General features: G+C 39.8%; 1 protein-coding gene across 24 annotated transcripts in view; it reads right to left on the reverse strand.

The window, feature by feature from the left end:
* rims2a (regulating synaptic membrane exocytosis 2a) overlaps nucleotides 1-20236 on the reverse strand; it is a 173029-nt gene that overhangs the window by 111719 nt on the left and 41074 nt on the right. For 23 of the 24 annotated variants that reach the window (XM_061776514.1, XM_061776509.1, XM_061776521.1 and 20 more), the window contains one exon: nucleotides 6508-6797. In XM_061776514.1, coding sequence (XP_061632498.1) covers nucleotides 6508-6797 — 290 coding nt within the window. Of the gene's footprint in view, nucleotides 1-6507; nucleotides 6798-15160; nucleotides 15671-20236 lie in introns of those variants that run through there. The other variant, XM_061776522.1, reaches the window with a different exon arrangement.

The following is a 20236-nucleotide window of genomic DNA, read 5'->3' on the forward strand; positions in this document are numbered from 1 at the left end:
CCGTTCACAAACATGGAATGCGCTGACACTTTGCCCCCACTAGCTTTGAGTCGTATTAGCCATGCAGCTACCTAAGGTCCACATCTACGGATGGGACTTTCTCTTTAAGCTTCAATGTAAACGTGCAACTCGAAACGTTTCTTCAAAACTGGCGTAATGCTTTCCAAGCTATATCACACTTTGTCGACAGCACAGCATGTACAATGAACTTCAATAATTTCATCTTTAGCTGAGACAAAGTCAAAATAGTGACACCTTGAAAACACGAGCGTCTCCCCTTCGTCCAGTGTTGACTGACCGCTTGTCTCCAATCATATTATCGCTTGTCCCACAGACGGGAGAACGTGACCTCCCAGAATGCCTCAAAGCTCCGTTTCTTTACCTTTCGCCTTTGTTTCATAATATACAGGTTTTTTGTTTGCCTTTGAGTGAGGAATAGTTAATAATAGTGTGTTTTATTATTTGTAAAGAAAAAAAAGTCTGAGTCTATCTAAACATATGACATGCACTGTCAGTGAAAGATGTCTTGTTCCATTAGATGCCTCATGTTACTCTCTACTGTAACCTAGTGGCAACTGTCTGTATGTGTTAATTTTAAATTGAAACGTGTCACATCATTGACATGATACAGTAACCCTCTACTGCAACCTAGTGGCAACTGTCAGTATTTGTTAATTTTAAATTGAAACGTGTCACATCACTGATATACGGCAACGCCCAGTAGAATATACAAGTAACTGTAATCTGATTACTATGGTTTAAGGAGTAACGCATTACTTGGCTAGTGATGTCATAAAGGCACAAAAGATTACTGCACGACTTCCCCCCGCTTAGGAGCCATAAAAGAAGGCACCTCAGCATCTGGAAGCTGAAAGAACATCTCAATTATTGACCATTTTGAAGCCTGATTTCACATACTTTGCGATTTTTTTAATTAATTCATTCATTGTCCGGCTTGTGAACAAGATTCTATTCTGTGATGTGTCAAATGTATAGGACATTTTTTAAATCTGTTTGGTTTTACTTTAACCATAATCCAGGTAAAATTCACACAACAGACAATTTAAGAGTCTTCAGTTCACCTACCATGCATGTTTTTGGAATGTGTTTTTGGAAGCTGGAGTAGCCAGAGATAACCCACACATGCAGGTTAGGGAGAAGATGCAAACTACACACAGGAAGACCGGAGCCTGGATTTGAACCCACAACCTCAGAACTGTGAGGCAGATGTGCTCACCAGAGGTTCACCGTGCCACAGTTATTCTTTTTAATGAAATGGAATTACTTTCCATGACCAAGTTCAATGAATGTAACCATGAAAAAGAAGTCTCCAGTCCGGTTTGTTGTCAAGGATGGAAATCTAACATAAAACAAACAGGAGATATTGAAATTAAATTGTATTGCAGGCACCAATATTAATACAATGGCCATTATAATTATTCCCAAAAAAAGTAAAAAGTAAAAAGTCAACCTTTAACATTTGCACAACATATGATGGTGAGAAAAAAAACATGGTGAGATGATTCTCACTGACTGGCATTAAATTGCTCACGTGCAGGGGCGGTTTTTGATATGGCCGATATGGGCAGTCGCCCAAGGCGTATTGTCTGGGTGTCGGCAATTGTTTCAAGATAGAAAAGGGGGTTATAATATATGTATATCCATCCATCCATTTTCTGAGCCGCTTCTCCTCACTAGGGTCGCGGGCGTGCTGGAGCCTATCCCAGCTATCATCGGGCAGGAGGCGGGGTACACCCTGAACTGGTTGCCAGCCAATCGCAGGGCACATACAAACAAACAACCAGTCACACTAACATTCACACCTACGGGCAATTTAGAGTCTCCAATTCATGCATGTTTTTGGGATGTGGGAGGAAACCGGAGTGCCCGGAGAAAACCCATGCAGCACGGGGAGAACATGCAAACTCCACACAGGCGGGGCCGGGGATTGAACCCGGGTCCTCAGAACTGTGAGGCTGACGCTCTAACCAGTCGTCCACCGTGCCGCCTATCTATCTATCTATCTATCTATCTATCTATCTATCTATCTATCTATCTATCTATCTATCTATCTATCTATTATCTATCTATCTATCTATCTATCTATCTATCTATAGACACACACACACTCACACATCTTACAACCCCAATTCCAATGAAGTTCGAACATTGTGTTGAACATAAATAAAAACAGAATACAATGATTTGCAAATCATGTTCAACCTATATTTAATTGAATACACTACAAAGACAAGATATTTAATGTTCAAACTGATAAACTTTATTGTTTTTAGCAAATAATCATTAACTCTGAATTATATGACTGCAACACGTTCCAAAAAAGCTGGGACAGGTGGCAAAAAAGACTGAGAACGTTGAGGAATGCTCATCAAACACCTGTTTGGAACATCCCACAGGTGAGAAGGCTAATTCGGAACAGGTGGGTGCCATGATTGGGGATAAAAGGAGCTTCCCTGAATTGCTCAGTCATTCACAAGCAAAGATGGGGTGAGGTTCACCTCTTTGTGAACAAGTGCAAGAGAAAATAGTCAAACAGTTTAAGGACAATGTTCCTCAATGTACAATTGCAAGGAATTTAGGGTTTTCATCATCTACGGTTCATAATATCATCAAAAGGTTCAGAGAATCTGGAGAAATCACTGCATGTAACCGGCAAGGCCCAAAACCAACATTGAATGCCTGTGACCTTTGATCCCTCAGGCGGCACTGTATCAAAAACCGACATAAATGTGTAAAGGATATCACCACATGGGCTCAGGAACACTTCAGAAAACCAATGTCAGTAAATACAGATAGGCGCTACATCCGGAAGTGCAACTTGAAACTCTACTATGCAAAGCAAAAGCCATTTATCAACAACACCCAGAAACGCCGCCAGCTTCTCTGGGCCCAAGGTCATCTTAGATGGAGTGATGCAAAGTGGAAAAGTGTTATGTGGTCCAACGAGTCATATGCTGCCATCCAAGCAACGTCTTTTTCATGGACACCCCTGCTTATTGCAGCAAGACAATGCCAAACCACATTCTGCATGTGTTACAACAGCGTGGCTTCGTAGTAAAAGAGTACAGGTTCTAGACTGGCCTGCCTGCAGTCCATTGAAAATGTGTGGCGCATTATGAAGCGTGAAATACAACAATGGAGACCCTAGACTGTTGAACAGCTGAAACTGTACATCAAGCAAGAATGTGAAAGAATTCTACCTACAAAGCTTCAACAATTAGTGTCCTCAGTTCCCAAACGTTTATTGAATGTCGTTAAAAGAAAAGGTGATGGTAAACATGACCCTGTCCCAGCTTTTTTGGAATGTGTTGCAGCCATAAAATTCTAAGTTCATGATTATTTGCTAATAGTTTACAATAAAGTTTATCAGTTTGAACATTAAATATCTTGTCTTTGTAGTGTATTCAATTAAATATAGGTTGAACATGATTTGCAAATCATTCTATTCTGTTTTTATTTATGTTTAACACAACATCCCAACTTCATTGGAATTGGGGTTGTATATAGAGTCGTGTTCACCATTATTGTCACACTTCAATTTTTTTAATGGAAATGTACCAAACTTAATCAATCCAAAGTAATTTAAAGAAGATAATATTTTTTTCAACTTAGATATTGTAATTTCAAGGACAAAAAATGATAACAACATGTGCAGCAATATTAGCACCCCTCAATCACTGCCAGCACTCCCAGTTAACATGGATATTTGATTTCTGAAGCCGTCAATGGCAGTGAATGTGTTAAATATATTTACAAAGGTGCTATTGACATGAAAATTTCACCACGTTGGGAACAACCCAAGTCATCCATACATAAAACGAAAGTAAACAAATAAGATCAGAAATTAAGTTGTGTGTAATAATGTGAAATGACACAGGGAAAAGGTATTGAACGTGCCAACTGGTATTTATTTAATACTTTGTACAAAAGCCTTTGTTTGCAATGACTTCAGGACGCCTCCTGTGTGGAGAAAGTAGTCGCATGCATTGCTCTGGTGTGATTTTGGCCCAATCCTCCACACAAGCAGTCTTCAAATCTTGAATGTTCCGTGGGCTTCTTCTATGGACCTTTAGTTTCAGTTCTTTCCATACATTTTCCATTGGATTCAAGTCAGGTGATTGACTGGGCCATTCTAGCAGCTTTATTTTTTTTCTTTGAAACCTATTGAGAGTTTCCTTGGCAGTATGTTTTGGATCATGAGCCTGCTGAAATGTCTACCCTCGTTTCATTTTCATCCTCCTCGTCGATGGAAGCAGATTTTTGTCAAGAATGTTTCGGTACATTTGCCCATTGATCCTTCCTTCAACAATGTGAAATTTACCAGTACCATTTGCTGAAAAGCAGCCCCACACCATCATGTTCCCACCTCCGAACTTCACTGTTCGTATGGTGTTTTTAGCGTGATGTGCAGTCCCATTTCTCCTCCAAACGTTAACCAGTTGTAGTTAAACATGCTGTACTTTCATCATACGATGTTTTCTGGTGCATCTTTTCCTGCCACAGTTTGTCCTTCCACTAGACTTTCCATTGATATGCTTGGACACAACACTCTGTGAACAGCCAGCCTGCTTTGCTCTGAACTTTTGTGGTTTACCCATCCTATGGAGGGTATCAATGATGGTCTTCTGGCCAGTCATCAAGTCTGCGTTCAAATTTTTTGAATTCCTGATTTCATGGGTTTAACAAGCTGGAAGCCCAAATTATGTAAAGATAAACAAATAAATACTTGAAATTGTTTAAATTGTGGGCCCTGATTCTATAATCTATGAAAGTTTAACTTTTTGAGTAGAATTATGGAAATAAATAAACTTTTCCATGCTATACTAAGTTTTTTTGGAAAGGGTCTGTGTGTGTGCGTGTGTGTGTGTGTGTGTGTGTGTGTGTGTATATATATATACATATTTATATATATATATATATATATATATATATATATATATATATATATATATATATATATATATATATATATATATATATATATATGGCGGCACGGTGACCAACTGGTTAGAGTGTCTGCCTCACAGTTCTGCGGACCGGGGTTCAATCCCCGGCCCCGCCTGTGTGGAGTTTGTATGTCCTCCCTGTGTCTGCGTGGGTTTTCTCCGGGCACTCCGGTTTCCTCCCACATCCAAAAAACATGCACAGTAGGTTAATTGAAGACTCTAAATTGCCCGTAGGTGTGAATGTGAGTGTGAATGTGTCATCATAGTTGTTTGTTTGTATGTGCACTGCGATTGGCTGGCAACGAATTCAGGGTGTACCCCGCCTCCTGCCCGATGATAGCTTGGATAGGCTCCAGCACCCTTGTGAGGATAAGCGGCTCATAAATTGTGTATATATATATATATATATATATATATCAAATCAAAGTTGACACAGATATACATATCAAATCAAAGTTGACACAGATGATTCTTGCTCAAATTCTCATATATAGCAAATAGTATTGTTGAGCTATTGCAAGCATTTTCTGTTTAAAGTAACTAAGTTGAACAAAGTATTACCATTGAATTCTGATTTCAAAACTAGGTATCCATCAATTTGTTGTGTGTATGTAATAGTATTATGAGGTGGCTAAACAGTTATATGGTTTCACAGTCAACGGCCCTCTGAGGGAAACCATGACTAAAATGTGGCCCGCGACAAAAATGAGTTGGACACACCTGCTCTAGAATGATACCTGAAAGCAAATACAGTAATTCCCTTAGGGAGAAGAAAGAGTAAGGATCCACCATGTGGACGTAAACTGCCTTACATGGTGCCAATATCAAGACATGAAACTAAATTAACATCCCTGCAAGCACAGCATGGCAGCGTTTCTCTGGAAGGAATTATTTAGCGCACATGAAATACGAAAATGTATTCTGCACAGTCATCACACCATTTCTCAATTTTATAGCCCCAAAAATTGCAATGAAGTATAATCCCTAAAGCCTTGTGAAAACTTAAACTGGCCAACATGGTTGAAACAGAAAAACGGGTAGATATCCGTGACCTTTCCAGAAGAAAAAACAAAAATAAATAAATAGACAGAAAACTTTCATACTTGTTCTGGCAGCAGCCCACCATAGCTGTTTTCCTACATATGTTTTCTGGTGTGGGTAAGTGGGTTGGGTGGATAGCTGTCGAAGAATTGCTGAGAGATATAGTATCTGTGTCTGTTTTGCCTTTGTAGGCCTCATGGGGTCCATGTACAAGCAGTTTTATATGTAGTGTCTTGACTGGCTTGCAAGGAGAGACAGCTTGAATAATTGCTCAGTGCCAACCTATACAACAGTCACACACATCAGCGCTTGTGTTGAGTCTTCTGTTCTTTCAGCCAGACAGATCCATGAAGCAGCTGTATAGTATAGTTTACCTTATTCACTTTGAATATATCTAACAAAAACAACTCTTAAACAGACCTTAAGGACATATTGTATGGTACCACATGCATACTGTATGCACTTGTCATTCATCCATCCACTGCATTCAAAAACTAACCTGTCTATGGGTGCATCGCCATGTCCAGAGTGCCTCAGCGAGCCGTTGTCGAGGGACACCTGCCTGGGCAGGAGTCCGCCGTGACGTCTGCTTCTGTCTGATGTTGGTGTCAAGTCCCCTGAGGCTCCCTGGTAAGGGTACAGCGACGGGTGCTGTAGTTTAGCCTTCTTCCCCTGTGGCCCACCTTCAAACACAGCCCGCACTTGAGCAGGCACCGAGCCATAAAACCATGCCCCCGATTTGGTGAGGATTTCTTGTTGTTTTCGGCACAAGTTGCATACCCACATCACCTACAGGACGGAAAAGGGTAAATGTTAGTGGCGTAGGAAATAATGGGCAGTAGATATAAAAAGTCTACACACCCAAGTTCAAATGCCAGGTCTTTATCATGTAAAAATAATGAGAAGAAGACAATTCATTTCAAAACTTTTTCCTGTACAACGTAATTGAAAAAAAAGTAAAGTAAGTAAAACAAAATATCTGAGATAAAGTGGTTTCACAAGTATGCACACCATCTTATAACTACGGATGTGACTGTGTTAAGAATTAACCAATAACATTCAAATTCATGTTAAATGGGAGTCAGATCACACCTGACACCATTTCAACTGCCTCTGAATTACCCAAAACAAATTGTCTTTGTTCTAGCAAGCTTTTCCTGACATTTTTTTTTCTTTCTAGCATAAGCCTGAAGGTTTAACACTGACTGGCATTTGGAATTTTCATAATTCCCTCTATTTGACTAAGGCCCAGTCCCAGATGAAGAAAAACAGCTGGAAAAAACATGATTCTGCCACCACCATGCTTCACTGTTGGTATGGTGTTCTTTTGGTGATGAGCCATGTGTTAGGCCTGAATATACCTTTTGGAATCATGGCCAAAAAGTACAACCTTGGCTTCATCAGATCATAACACATTTTTGCACATACATTTGGGAGATTTCAAGTGTGTTTTGGTGAAATGTAGCCCAGCTTGGATATTTTTCTTCGTAAGCTAAGGCTTACGACCCTACCCTACAGCCCAGATATATGAAGAAGACGGGAGATTGTTGTCACATGTACTAAACAGCCACCAGTTGCCTAGAATTCCTGCAACTCCTTCAATGTAGCTGTCAGATTTTTGTCAGACCAGTTTTGTTCTCATCTTTTTCATAAATTATGAGAAAACATCTAGTTCACTGTTGTGTCATATTTTCTCCACTTGAAGACATTGTCATTGTGTTCCATGGTGGTATAGTTAATACCTTGGCAATTCTTGTGTACTCTTATCCTGACTGATATCTTTGAACAATGAGATCCTTCTGATGTCGTGGACCATGGCTTGTGCTGTCAGAGGTGACTACAAAATGTCAAGAAAAGCCTACTAGAACATCCAAACTTTATTGGGGGTTAATCAGAGAACATTCCCAGTAATAAGAGGGTGTGCACACTTCTGCAATCATATCTCAGTTGCTTATTTTTACTTCACCTCAATGCATTTTTTCCAGTTGAGTTTTTCAGGTTACACAGTGCATTAATGGTGGAATGATGAATGATACATCTTGGTCTAATTTTTTTTGTATCACATACTGTAAACTTGGCATTTGAACAAGACTGTAGAATTTTTTCTATTCACTCACTGTATTTTATATTGTCGATGATGAGGTGTCATGGAGTAATTTGTGAATGTCCATCCATCCATCCATCCATCCATCCATCCATCCATTTTCTGAGCCGCCTATCCTTACAAGGGTCGCGGAAGTGCTGGAGCCTATCCCAGCTATCATCGGGCAAGAGGTGGGGTACACTCTGAACTGGTTGCCAGCCAATTGCAGGGCACATAGAAACAAAGAGCCATTTGCACTCACATTCACACTTATGGCTAATTTAGAGTCTTCAATTAACCTACCATGCATGTTTTTGGGATATGGGAGGAAACCAGAGTGCCCGGAGAAAACCCACGCAGGCACGGGGAGAACATGCAAACTCCACACAGGCGTGGCCAGGGATTGAACCCCGGTCATCAGAACTGTGAGGCAGACGCTTTAACCAGTCGTCCACTGGGCCGCTAATTTGGGAATGTATGCTACGTAAATAGTTCAAAAAACAAAGGCATACCATGGGTGAAAAACTTTTCAAATCCAAAATATCATTGACTAAAGTCACATGTGACTAATTACTCTTAAAATCTAAATCCAAGGTTTTCACTCCACAGAAACAAAATTCAAGTATTGACAGTTTGTGTTGATGAGGTGAAAGATGATTTATTGTACACATGCAGCAGCCTTACACACAATTGAAAAGCTTTCTTTTTATTAGTTTTTGACATTTTGCGTTTGTGAGTCTTCTGTACATCTCTCACCATAGCTTAACCTTGCTTGATCGGCATGTGGCGAGGGCTGTTTTTTCTCTCTCTCTCTCTCTCTCTCTCGCTCTCTCTCTTTTACTAAGTTGTATCAAGTTATTATTAAACTCACTTTTCTGATTCACATACTGCATCAGCAAATAACCTGAACATGAAAATTGATTGCAGAGATTAGTTAATAAAGGTGCAGTATACTGTATACATGAGGGGTGGCATGCAATGCAATTGCAGTTAATATTCTTTACTATGACAAATGGAAAAGAATAGAAACGTGTTCCTTTTGTTAAACGCTCCAAAGACTAGAGAGATGGAGGTTTTTACTACTATGTGATGCCGTGCCTTTATCTGCTCTACTTTGCAGCCGCAGCAGCCAGCTCACCACATTAGCCTCATAAATCCAAGAGCAGACAGCAGCCCTGATCACTATGCACACACACACACACGTACGCACGCACACACACAAGGCCTTTACCTTCTGGTACAGTGTAATGTGACTGTATGTCTGGTACAGGTGACCACATCTAGTCAACATTAACTTATTTTGAAGTGTGTCCGTAAAGACGAGGAGAAAGGCAAATGATTGACAGGCCAGTCGGCCAGTGAACTGCCCAACAGCTAGAATTCCACCGCACAGACACACACGCGCAGGCACACACACACACACACACACACACAAAGACCAAATCACCCGTCTTAAAAGTCTCAGTGCTGAGTCAGTGCATTACTGTTATTAGTGCGAGCCGGACTTGAATGCTGCCTCTCCCGCTATCTGAGCTGCCCATGTTTTGAAGCTGACTTGGCATCAGTGATCAAATAGCATCTGTATGTAATGTGCAGTGGTCTTCCCAGAGGATTCCTGTAATGCCCAAATACTGTGTGCCGATACATCAACAATACAGGAAAGTATAATGTATGTTGTACACTCAGAAGATATTGGTGTTTTCCTCAAGGAGACCACAGCTGTGGGTCCCGGGGAATGTTGGGGGTCAATGGTCCATTGCTGCACGCTGTCAAGCTGACGGATTTTTTTTGTTTGTTTTGTTTTTTGATCACATTCTTCTGTTTGCCAGTGACTTGGTCCCCACGGTGGCAGGCAACGAGCCTAACCACTTGAACACGGCTGCCCATCTGTAAAAGCAGCTGTTTTTGCTTTAAATTCTTATAAATCCCACAAATTAAAAACTAGAGGGCTTCTAATTCGAGACTGAATGGCATCTCAACCAGGACCCAGCCCATACATGTTAATCATGACAGCGAGTTTAATATCAAAAAGTCCTCTTGGAGTTCCTGTTCTGGTTAGGATGACGAGGAGGTTTAGCTGTCAAGATAGTCACGGCTTCTCAATCAAAAAATGAGCAGCATGAGAAGTTTGACTAAAATAATGGTCAGGGTGAATGTGGCTCAGTTAGTAGAGCCACACCTGCACTGACCAAAGTGTCAGGGGTTCAAATACCAGCGTCTGCTGTCGAAGTGTCCTTGGCCAAGACACTGAACCCTAAAGTGACTCCAGGTCAGCATTTTAAATGAGAAACTGTTCTCAATTGCCTTAACTGGTTAAACAAAGGAAATAGTTATTATTAAACTGTTTTATACCTTCAAATTACAGGTTGTTGTTTTTTTTTCATGTTAACCGAGCATTGACTGTGTTAATTTACCTGTGAGGGATGACTATTTAACAGTGTTTTACAATAATTAAAAAATACTGCAAGATACTGTTGTAATCCACTGTGAATTTATAGCTATTAATTACAAAACGCTGTTTTATGCTGTTACATTAGATATTTACTGTTATTGTTAAATGACTAAATTAACTGTTCTTTTAAATGCAAGTGATGACTTTTTACCTGTATTTTACGATTATTATAAAATTCAGTACCGTAGTGCTGTAAATTCAACGTAAATTAAAGCGCCCATATTTTGGCTATTAGACCTCCATAGAGTGACTCGCTAACATTGACAGAGGATGAATGTATCAATTTCATTTCAGAAAACCCCTTGCTTTTGTCAAACGAGTGTCCAGAAAATACTTCTGTTTGACCCAGTTTTGTATCCGCTTTGTCCATATTTGGCTAAGACCGCCCCATTTCCTCTGCTTGGTTGCCTCCATGTAGAAGACCCACTTGTGAGAGCACATGTTTGTTATGTTGACAGTGCTGACTCAGGAGCCAAGAAGAAGGCGGGGATCTTCGCTAGTGACGCAGATAAGCTCCAGAAATGCGAACGACCTGATTTCAGGCCTCTCGGCAGAAAGACGTCTGGAACTCAGTAATGCCTGGTTGATTTTATTTTAGATTTCACATGTTTACTGAGGCCTCGTAGAGTTAATATTACATCCCAAATACTAGAAAAAAAAGTTGGTTTGGTAAAATATGCCACCTTTAACAGCAATTTGCCAGAGTGTGGTTGTTGTAGGATCGAAATTCACTAAGAACAATGGAATCAACCGCTTCAAATTTGCACTTGTGCATGTGTATTTGGACACATATCACTAGGACTTTGGAACCTATCATGTACCAGTTATGCAAATTAAACCCAAATGAAAGCTATGGAAACATTGACAAAAATGTGCAGATAAAGGAAGAATACAGCAGGCTGGATGGATGGATGTGGCTACTTGTTTAATGCAACTATCAACAAAGATGAACTATTTAAGTTGTATTTTCAACTCAGACACTCGCACACTAGCCTTTGTGATATCGACCCATGTGGCATTTATGACCAACTATCAATGTTACAGATGGGACATAACTGTACTGACACACAATGGAAGCTGAGAGGCTACAAATTGTCCCAGTGGAGTGTAGTCAGTGAGGCCATGAGTACGTCTTTAACCGAGGTCATGGTGAGAGCTCTTCAGTCAAACATTAGTCATCGGCTAACACCCACGAGTCACCCGGGCCAGTTTTCCTTGCTGATCAACCACATTCTACTTTTTCCAAAGCATGTACGAACTGAAGAGTATAACTGAGAACATTAACTCAAATGAGGCAGTCTGTCTAAAAAAAATGATTTTAATCTGTAAAATTGTGTCTCAGCAATTTCAATAGCACTGACACATCACTCACATTTAGTAAGAAATCTCTCAATATACAGTACCAGACATGTTGTAATTACATCATACAGGGTGGAAATAATACCTAAGAAAAGGTGACAGACAAGTGGGTACGTTCACGTTCAACTTAAGTACAAACATAATTCTTATGTGTTATCTTGTTTTGATTTCACCCACGAATACATTCAATATCATCCGAGGATTCAGAAATTAGGACGAACAGTGAAAATAGCATTCATGTTTTAAAAAGGGAAGTGCAATCTTACCATGATAGGTAATATTATTATGACCTACATACTGTATTCGCTCCTAAAAAAAACTAAGTTGCTGCAATTATATAATAAAAAAAAATCTTTCCATTTGAGGTTAGGTATATTGAAGACTCTAAATTGCCCATAGGTGTAAAATAATTGTCTATATACCTTACGTGTATGTGGAGACAAATCCTGCTTCTTACCAAAGTTCACTGGGATAGGCTTCAGCTCACCCGCAACACTTATGAAAAGAAGCAGAATAGAAAATGGATGGACGGGTACATAATTTATGCTGCACAACATTCATTCATCTTCCGTTTCGCTTATCCCCATATCCTCACTAGGGTCGCAGGCGAGCTGGAGCCTATCACAGCAATCTTCGGGCGAGAGGCGGGGTACACCCTGAAAACCCACGCAGGCACGAAGAGAACATGCAAACTCTACACAGGCAGGGCCGGGATTTGAACCCCGGACCTCAGAACTGTGAGACAGATGTGTTGACCAGTCTCCACCGTTCCACCGCTGCACAACATGTATAATAATAATCAATCATAAACGTAAACAAAACAAAACAGGAAAGCAGATTGGATTTTGCCCAAAAACATCCACCGTAAGAAAGAAAACCAAATGTTTACAACAAATGTGTTTTCCTAGTAACATCTGAACTTTTGAAAATGGGGATAGTATATGAAAATTGTTGTTTATTTCCTAGATTTTTAAACCAATATTTCTGTTCTGCACCTTGAACTAAAGCTAAAACACGACACTTTTACACATTTCGTTCTTATCCACTGTGGTGGTGCACAGAAGCAAACATATGGTAATGGCATCACTGCCCCGACACTAATGGACATGACTGTATACATACACATATGGGCGCATACGTATGTGCACACACACATGCAGGCAGGCAGGCAGGCACACACACACACGCACACACACTCTCCTTCATCTTAACTCTTCATGGCTGAGTGCAGGAAGGGGGTTGGGGGCTGCAGGCCTCAGGGAGGGCCATTTCTCCTTGTGTTTGCACATTTCAGAGTCATTGAACCTGCAGCTAAAAATAGAAAGCTAAAAACCAAGCACTACCACACAAAACAACCACTACAATATATACTGTATACCCTACAAATGAGCTATAGAAGATTTACTGAGGCACAGAACAACGACACACATCCTATGCCAAAATAATATTTAAACACGCTCCACTGTTGTTCAGGCTGTCTTAGATTAAAGCATGTAGGTAACAATGGCAAAAGTAGCTAATGCTGTTCTGAATGACAGATTCTTTAAAAACACTAATGTTTCAAATTGATATGAGCCCCACAACATACCCATATACTTGTCCAATGACAAAAGAAAGCTTGTTTGCAACCTACAACAAAGCTCCTTCTTTTATAGTCTTTAATATTTCACATTGAAGTTCGTTTTACTTGACTTTTTAGCATGAGAAGCAGCGGCGGGCAGTGAGCAACTCCTTGTGGCCAATAAACTGCACTACAACATTACTTCAAATGAGCTGAGGGTGAATCAGCAGTACTCATACAAGAAATTCACTGTGTGATCAAATTGAGAGCCAGTTGCAGTGTCAAATCAAATAAATAACATTCATTTAGATGTATAAGGGAGCTTATGTATTCATTGCCCTTTTGATTTGTTTACTTTTGGCAAGATTTTGCAGAGGCACCGTCAGTTGCTTTATGGGACTACTGAAACAAAACAATATGGAAAAATATTATTTTATAACAATTATAAATTCATAAATATTTTAGACATAGTTGCATATTTACTTACTTATTTACAGAGTATAGTTTACTTGCATATACTGTAATCAAGCTATGCGTCAATGGTCTTGGTGAAAATCTGTCTTTTGACATTTCTTAAGTAATAACCATTCATGCAACATTTTTTTGAAAGGACAATGTCGTAATTATCATCAGTCCTGAATTAATGTAACTTAAAAAGTGAAGGCGAGCTAGAATTTTCCAGTATAGGTATCACATAGTGAGAGAGAAATGTGATGAGCGACATCTTTGTGAGGAAGTCAAAAAATAATTGAACAAAGAAGTGAGGTCAAGAGTGGAGATGGCATATGCTGCAATATTGATGGGGCGTTAAATGAGCTGTCATAGGTATCATATTGCCTTGCCGTAACTCTCCTTCACCTGCACTGAGGTGAGCTGAGCACTTCATTAAAAGTCTCATTGTTCAGGGAGTGGAGCCCTTCTCGGAACATTCCGGGCTGGACCACGCCCAGACTGAGCTGCAATCATCAATAAGGATAGTAGCTAATACACTCCAGAAAGAAAAAAAAAATACTGCCACAGCTGTAGGAACTGCAGTCACTTTATGGTGCTTGTTCAGCCAATGAATAATGAATTGAAAGGAGTAGCATTGTATACAGACTCCCAGAGCATTTTTGTTACAGGCCCTACCTAGCTACATAAACACAAATACAACACTGTTTTAAGCTTAGTTTATTATTTACTTATTTCATTTTTTTCTGCCAATAAATCGGGCTTTTGGGGCACTTTCAAGAGCACAAAGTCTTCATGACACTTGACTGTAGTGCGATGCAGTGCATGTGCTGCTGATGGAAATAAGGCAGGCTGCTACATTCACATGCTCCTACGCTGGATGCACGTGGTGAATTACATTTTTATGAGTTTCTATTTTTAGTGTGCACGCCAGCAATAATAATAGACTTCATGAATATTTATGTCCCCTGTTTGAAGCTCAGAGACACGGCGAGGAGGAGGGGAATACAATTGCAACATTATTGTACATATATGTATAATATGTGGATTACCCACACTCCCCATGAGCAATCGTTTTTTTTTTTTTTTTTTTTGGGGGGGATATACAGGTTTACATGTTTCGAGGGTTATAATAAGACATTAACATATGAACTAGCTGTTTGCAACGGGTGCATGCAACTATGCATGTATGCAGTAAATTGAATTCAGAGCATAAAATATTAAAATAGTCACAGTCGCCAGCTTACCCATTGTGTTACTGAGAGAAAAACGGAGCGTTCAATTCAGTCACGCCGTAAGGTGGGCTGTCTGCTGCTCTCCTGACAAACAAGCCAGCAACTCCGACCTTCAGAACCGCGGACAGCTCCAAGTCCAGACATCAGCGGCTGGGAGCAACGTGAAGGTTACACCGGAGACTCGATCGGCCACATTCGCTCAGATCAAACCACCAACAACAACGCAGTCTCTGCCCTAGTTTCTATCGCCAGTGTGATGTCAGAATCCAAATACTGAATGCGTTTGACTGAAAAACACAGATTTCCAGTTCCAGCCAATCCGAGAAGATTGTCAGGACCACTCTAGGAGAGAGGCATTTGAATCAAGCAACAACCCGCCAAATGAGGTTATGCATCCCACCACCGCTGCATTAGTTCATCCATGACACACGGTCAGCCTGCCGTTTACATCAGAGAGCCTCATTTATATGCGGCAACCCCCTCCATCCAGCAATAAGAGAGAGCGACGCGGTAACGCTGAATGCCGACTGAAAATGTTTCTGTTCCCGTTAAGCACACGTTGTCATTCACTGTGTGCAGTGACCACTCTTGTTGGCACCAGATCACAGTGCATTTGGTCCTCACATAACCGCAAGAGAAGGATGTCACAGGGACAAAAATATGACGTAAAGTTACAGGAATAATGCTGCATTTACGTGTGGTAAAAATAATATTGTTCAATTCCCTTATACTCCCAGAATCAAACAAAATAAATCAGTGAATTCAGGGCACTTCCCCACATTATTCTATGTATTTTAAAACAATTCATTTGCTTCCAGGCTCCCTATAAAGCTAAGTCAGTTGTTGTGTCAAGCTGACCTAGGTGAAAATACTTAAATATGATATTGGGACCCGCGACCCTTGTGAGGGTAAGCGGAACAGAAGATGGATGAATGAATGAATGATATTGGGAAGACATAGGTATTTTTGGGGCCTGATAAAATATGCCTGTTATTCTCTTCTTACGGAAGGCACAGCCTCTTTCAAATTTCTGTTAGTCATTCATCTTTCACCCATGAATAATTATATACGTAACAAATATCAAATGTCCTAACTTCAAGCTAGAAGAAAATAAAGTCACAGAGGTAGGACAGAATCTAAAGATGCCAAGAAATGCAAACAGAAAAACGTTTTGTCTTGAAATATAAGGTTGAATACTGACTCGGGAATGGTCTCAATGTTGGAGCTCAGTGCGGCTTTTGATACGGTAGATCATAATATACTGCTGAACAGGTTGGAAACGTGGCTAGGACTAAATGGAACAGTCCTTAAATGGTTCAGGTCCGACCTGGAGGAAAGGAGTTATTTTGTAACCATTGGAAGTGTTCAATCTCATCAACTGGCAATGACCTATGGGGTCCCAAGAGTCAGTTCTTGGACCCCTCCTGTTCAGCCTGTATATGCTACCCTTGGGTCAAATTTTTCAGAAGTTTAATTTTGACTATCATAGCTATGCAGATGACATACAGTTATATCTAGCAGTGTCTCCAGATGACTACAGTTCAATTGAGGTGTTGTGTCACTGTCTAAAACAGAGCAATAACTGGATGAGCCAACATTTTCTTCACCTTTGCGTTCTGATAGATTCCGACCTGACTTTCAACAGTCATATCAAATCAATTACTAAAACTGCCTTCTACCATCTGAAGAACATATCCAGAGTGAAGGCTTGCATGTGTAAACCAGACCAGGAGAAGCTCATACATGCTTTTATCTCAAGTAGACTTGACTATTGTAATGGTCTTCTGACTGGACTTCCTAAAAAGAGCATTAAACAGCTTCAGCTCATTCAGAATGCTGCCGCTCTGGTTCTGACCAGAACAAAGAGGTCAGAGCATATTACTCCAATTTTAAAGTCTTTACACTGGCTGGCAGTCAGCTTAAGAATAGATTTTAAAGTTCTGCTGCTGGTCTATGAATCAATAAATGGTCTAGGTCCTGAATACATGTAAGAAATGCTAATGGACTATAAACCCAGTAGGGCTCTGAGATCGGCAGACTCAGGTCGAATAGTGGAGCACAGAGTCCAAAGCAAACATGGTGAAGCAGCATTTAGCTATTATGCTGCACACAAATGGAATAAGTTGCCAACAGAAGTGATGTCAGCCCCAAGTGTGAATGTTTTTAAGTCCAGGTTAAAAATTCTTCTTTTTTTCTCATGCTTTTTAGAGTATTTCCACTTTTAAATGATATTTCTTGCATTGTACGCTGTTTTAATTGTACTTTTATTTTGTTTTTTCTCTTTGTTTTAAATGTTTATAAGCTAATTTTTTTCTTTGTTTTTAAATCATGTAAAGCGTGTTACCTTGTGTATGAAATGGACTATATAAATAAATTTGCTTTGCTTAAAAAGGGACAACATTGTTCATCCCAACAATTGGTATACAGTATGTTTTTTTTACAACGCTGTATAATGTATGTGCTCAAAACAAGACTTTAATCAAAAATATGTTAGTTGATTTTGAATATGCTGAACAAAACAACACCAAAAAAATCCCCGGTGGCATTAGGAATGATATGTGTTCCTATGCTGTGTTCTAATGCGTCAAATAGTTCCCGTGGGGATCTAAAATTCCACACTAAGTTCACAAAATGCTCTTTCCGATATAATCCTACAATGAGAGAAAGAAAAAACGGGGGGCAAGAAGCACATGTAGTGACTTCAATAGTTGCTTTAATCACAAATGACTTCCTCCCTGGAGACTGTAGGTTCCTCAGGCTCTTTTGAAGCCACATTAGAGGAAGCATGAGGGGACTGGTGGTGAACTCCACCAGGACGTGACGGCATTCTGAGGTCTTCACAACACTGGCATATTGTAACATTACAGCAACTGTTTTTTTCATCCAAATGTCACTGCTTTATTAAAAAACTATGCATTTCAAGACTGATTCATCTGTGTTTTTAGTTTGACAAAATGTTGTAAGTCAAGTAACAAATGGCGACTGTTCACTGAAGGAGCCTTCAGATTTCAGACATACACTTAGATTCGTAAATATTCCACACTGTTTCACAGAACAAGATCTCTCTCACCATGGTTGTCACCACTGTGAGTGAGAGAAAGAATAGACGGGTAGGGAAAAGTGCAAATTTCACCAATGTTCCCTGTTTCACTGACACACAATACAAGTTAAATGGCCTGCCCAAGGTATGGCGGGGCAGAGCAATCAAAGCTGCTGCTCATCCCACATGAGGAACACCTAAGTCTATCACATGTGAAACACACTTCCAACCTGAACTGACTAACTATGCAAGCTGAGAAAAAAAAGGTGGGAACTAAAACCAAGCTCAGCCATAGTGCCAGTTGTTGTACTGTTTGGTAGATCATTTTCTAGATGGTGCATGCTATTATATAAAAACAACGGGCGTTTGCCTAAATAGAAGAATCGAGCTACAGTATATGTGTCATTTTCTGACATTATTTGATTCAGCCATTTTATATCCCTTTACAATGATGTCTGACTAAAATAGCACTGGAACACTGTAAAACTGACCACACTAATATATAAGCCGGACCTACTGAACAAAAACAAAATCTGAACATTTGTCACACATAAAATGCACTGGTTTCTAAACCGCACATATGAAAGAAACTGTGCTGCCCCCTCTGTTGTGCATGCCCTAGCACCCTAACAGTGACTGGAGTGCAGCACAAGTAGAGTGGATTGATGATGTGAAGAAGAAATGGGCAATTTTATGCTCGTATTAACCTTAATGCAAAAATACTCTAACACTAACCTCTCATTTGAGAACTGTTAGCTAGCTACCGAACTGAACACTGCATGATAAGGGTCTGTGCTTGAATGATGCGAATGCTTCCATGTGTGCTGATTTGATTTTAAAACACGAACGCTTAACACTTCAAGATGGAGCTCTTTGAAAAACATGAATAGTACAGTAAACACGATATTGGTGAACGAAGGAGAAGCCAAGAATAGACGATCTGGAAATAAGCTACATCAACGATTAAACCACAGGGGTTAAAGCTTGGGGGAAATGTTACCTTTACACCTTTACACCTTTATACCTTTACAGTATACAGTGGTGCCTTGAGATACGAGTTTAATTCGTTCCGAGACCATGTTTTTCTCTCAAAACACTCGTATCTCCAAACATATTTCTCCGTTAAAATTAATGGAAATGCAATTAATCCAGTCCAGTCCCCCCAAAAAAACACCATCATTTTTTTCAACGTTTTTAAAAAAGACAAATAGCAATATATTGTAAAAGTATAGTATAGTATGTCTGGTATGTATAGTCACAAAAACATAATAGAAGAAAATGTAAACATATTAACTTGTTTTATGAAGTGTAATCAAGCCAAAAGTCTCACATGCACATACACACCCTGAAGTTTAATTTGCGTGCTTCTGCCTTTAAATGTGCCATATCGCTCTCTCTTTCTCTCTCTCTCTCTCTCTCACTCTCTCTCACACACACACACACACACACACACACACATACAGAAAGTGCAGAAAATTTGCACTCAACAGTACGATATTGTTTACAAACCCACAGTAACAACATTTGCACCTTACATGACATTTAGTTCTTCTTTAATAATGTTACGCAAGCCGATCTGCTTTTTGTGTGAATCCTCCACACCAATGTCTCACGTCTTCTGCAGACGTATCTCCATAACGTCCCCGTCGTAATAGATTTCTTGTCCACAGCTTCAAATTGTTTTAAAAATCCAAAATCGACGGCTTGTATCTTGAGGCACCACTGTATCATTTTCCCTTTACAATATAAATGGACTGTATGATCATAAAGCAATTCTGTTATGTACAGTATAATGTGTAAAACAGCAAGAATAAAGAACTGTCCCATATGTGCGTGTATGTGTACCATACAAACGAATGCTTGAATGATGGTAAAATGTCAAGTCTTGTAATGCTTACGCATTTCCAAAGAGTTGTAGCTGTAGTTGTCTCTGTACACATCAACCCATTCATGAGATTCTATTTTGCACCACATCACATTAATATTTAACACCAGCATCCACAGTGTGTATTGATGGTTGACCTTGAAGGTATAAAGACCATGGCACT

This window comes from Phyllopteryx taeniolatus, chromosome 6 (assembly GCF_024500385.1).
Source record: "Phyllopteryx taeniolatus isolate TA_2022b chromosome 6, UOR_Ptae_1.2, whole genome shotgun sequence".
Lineage (NCBI taxonomy): Eukaryota > Metazoa > Chordata > Actinopteri > Syngnathiformes > Syngnathidae > Phyllopteryx > Phyllopteryx taeniolatus.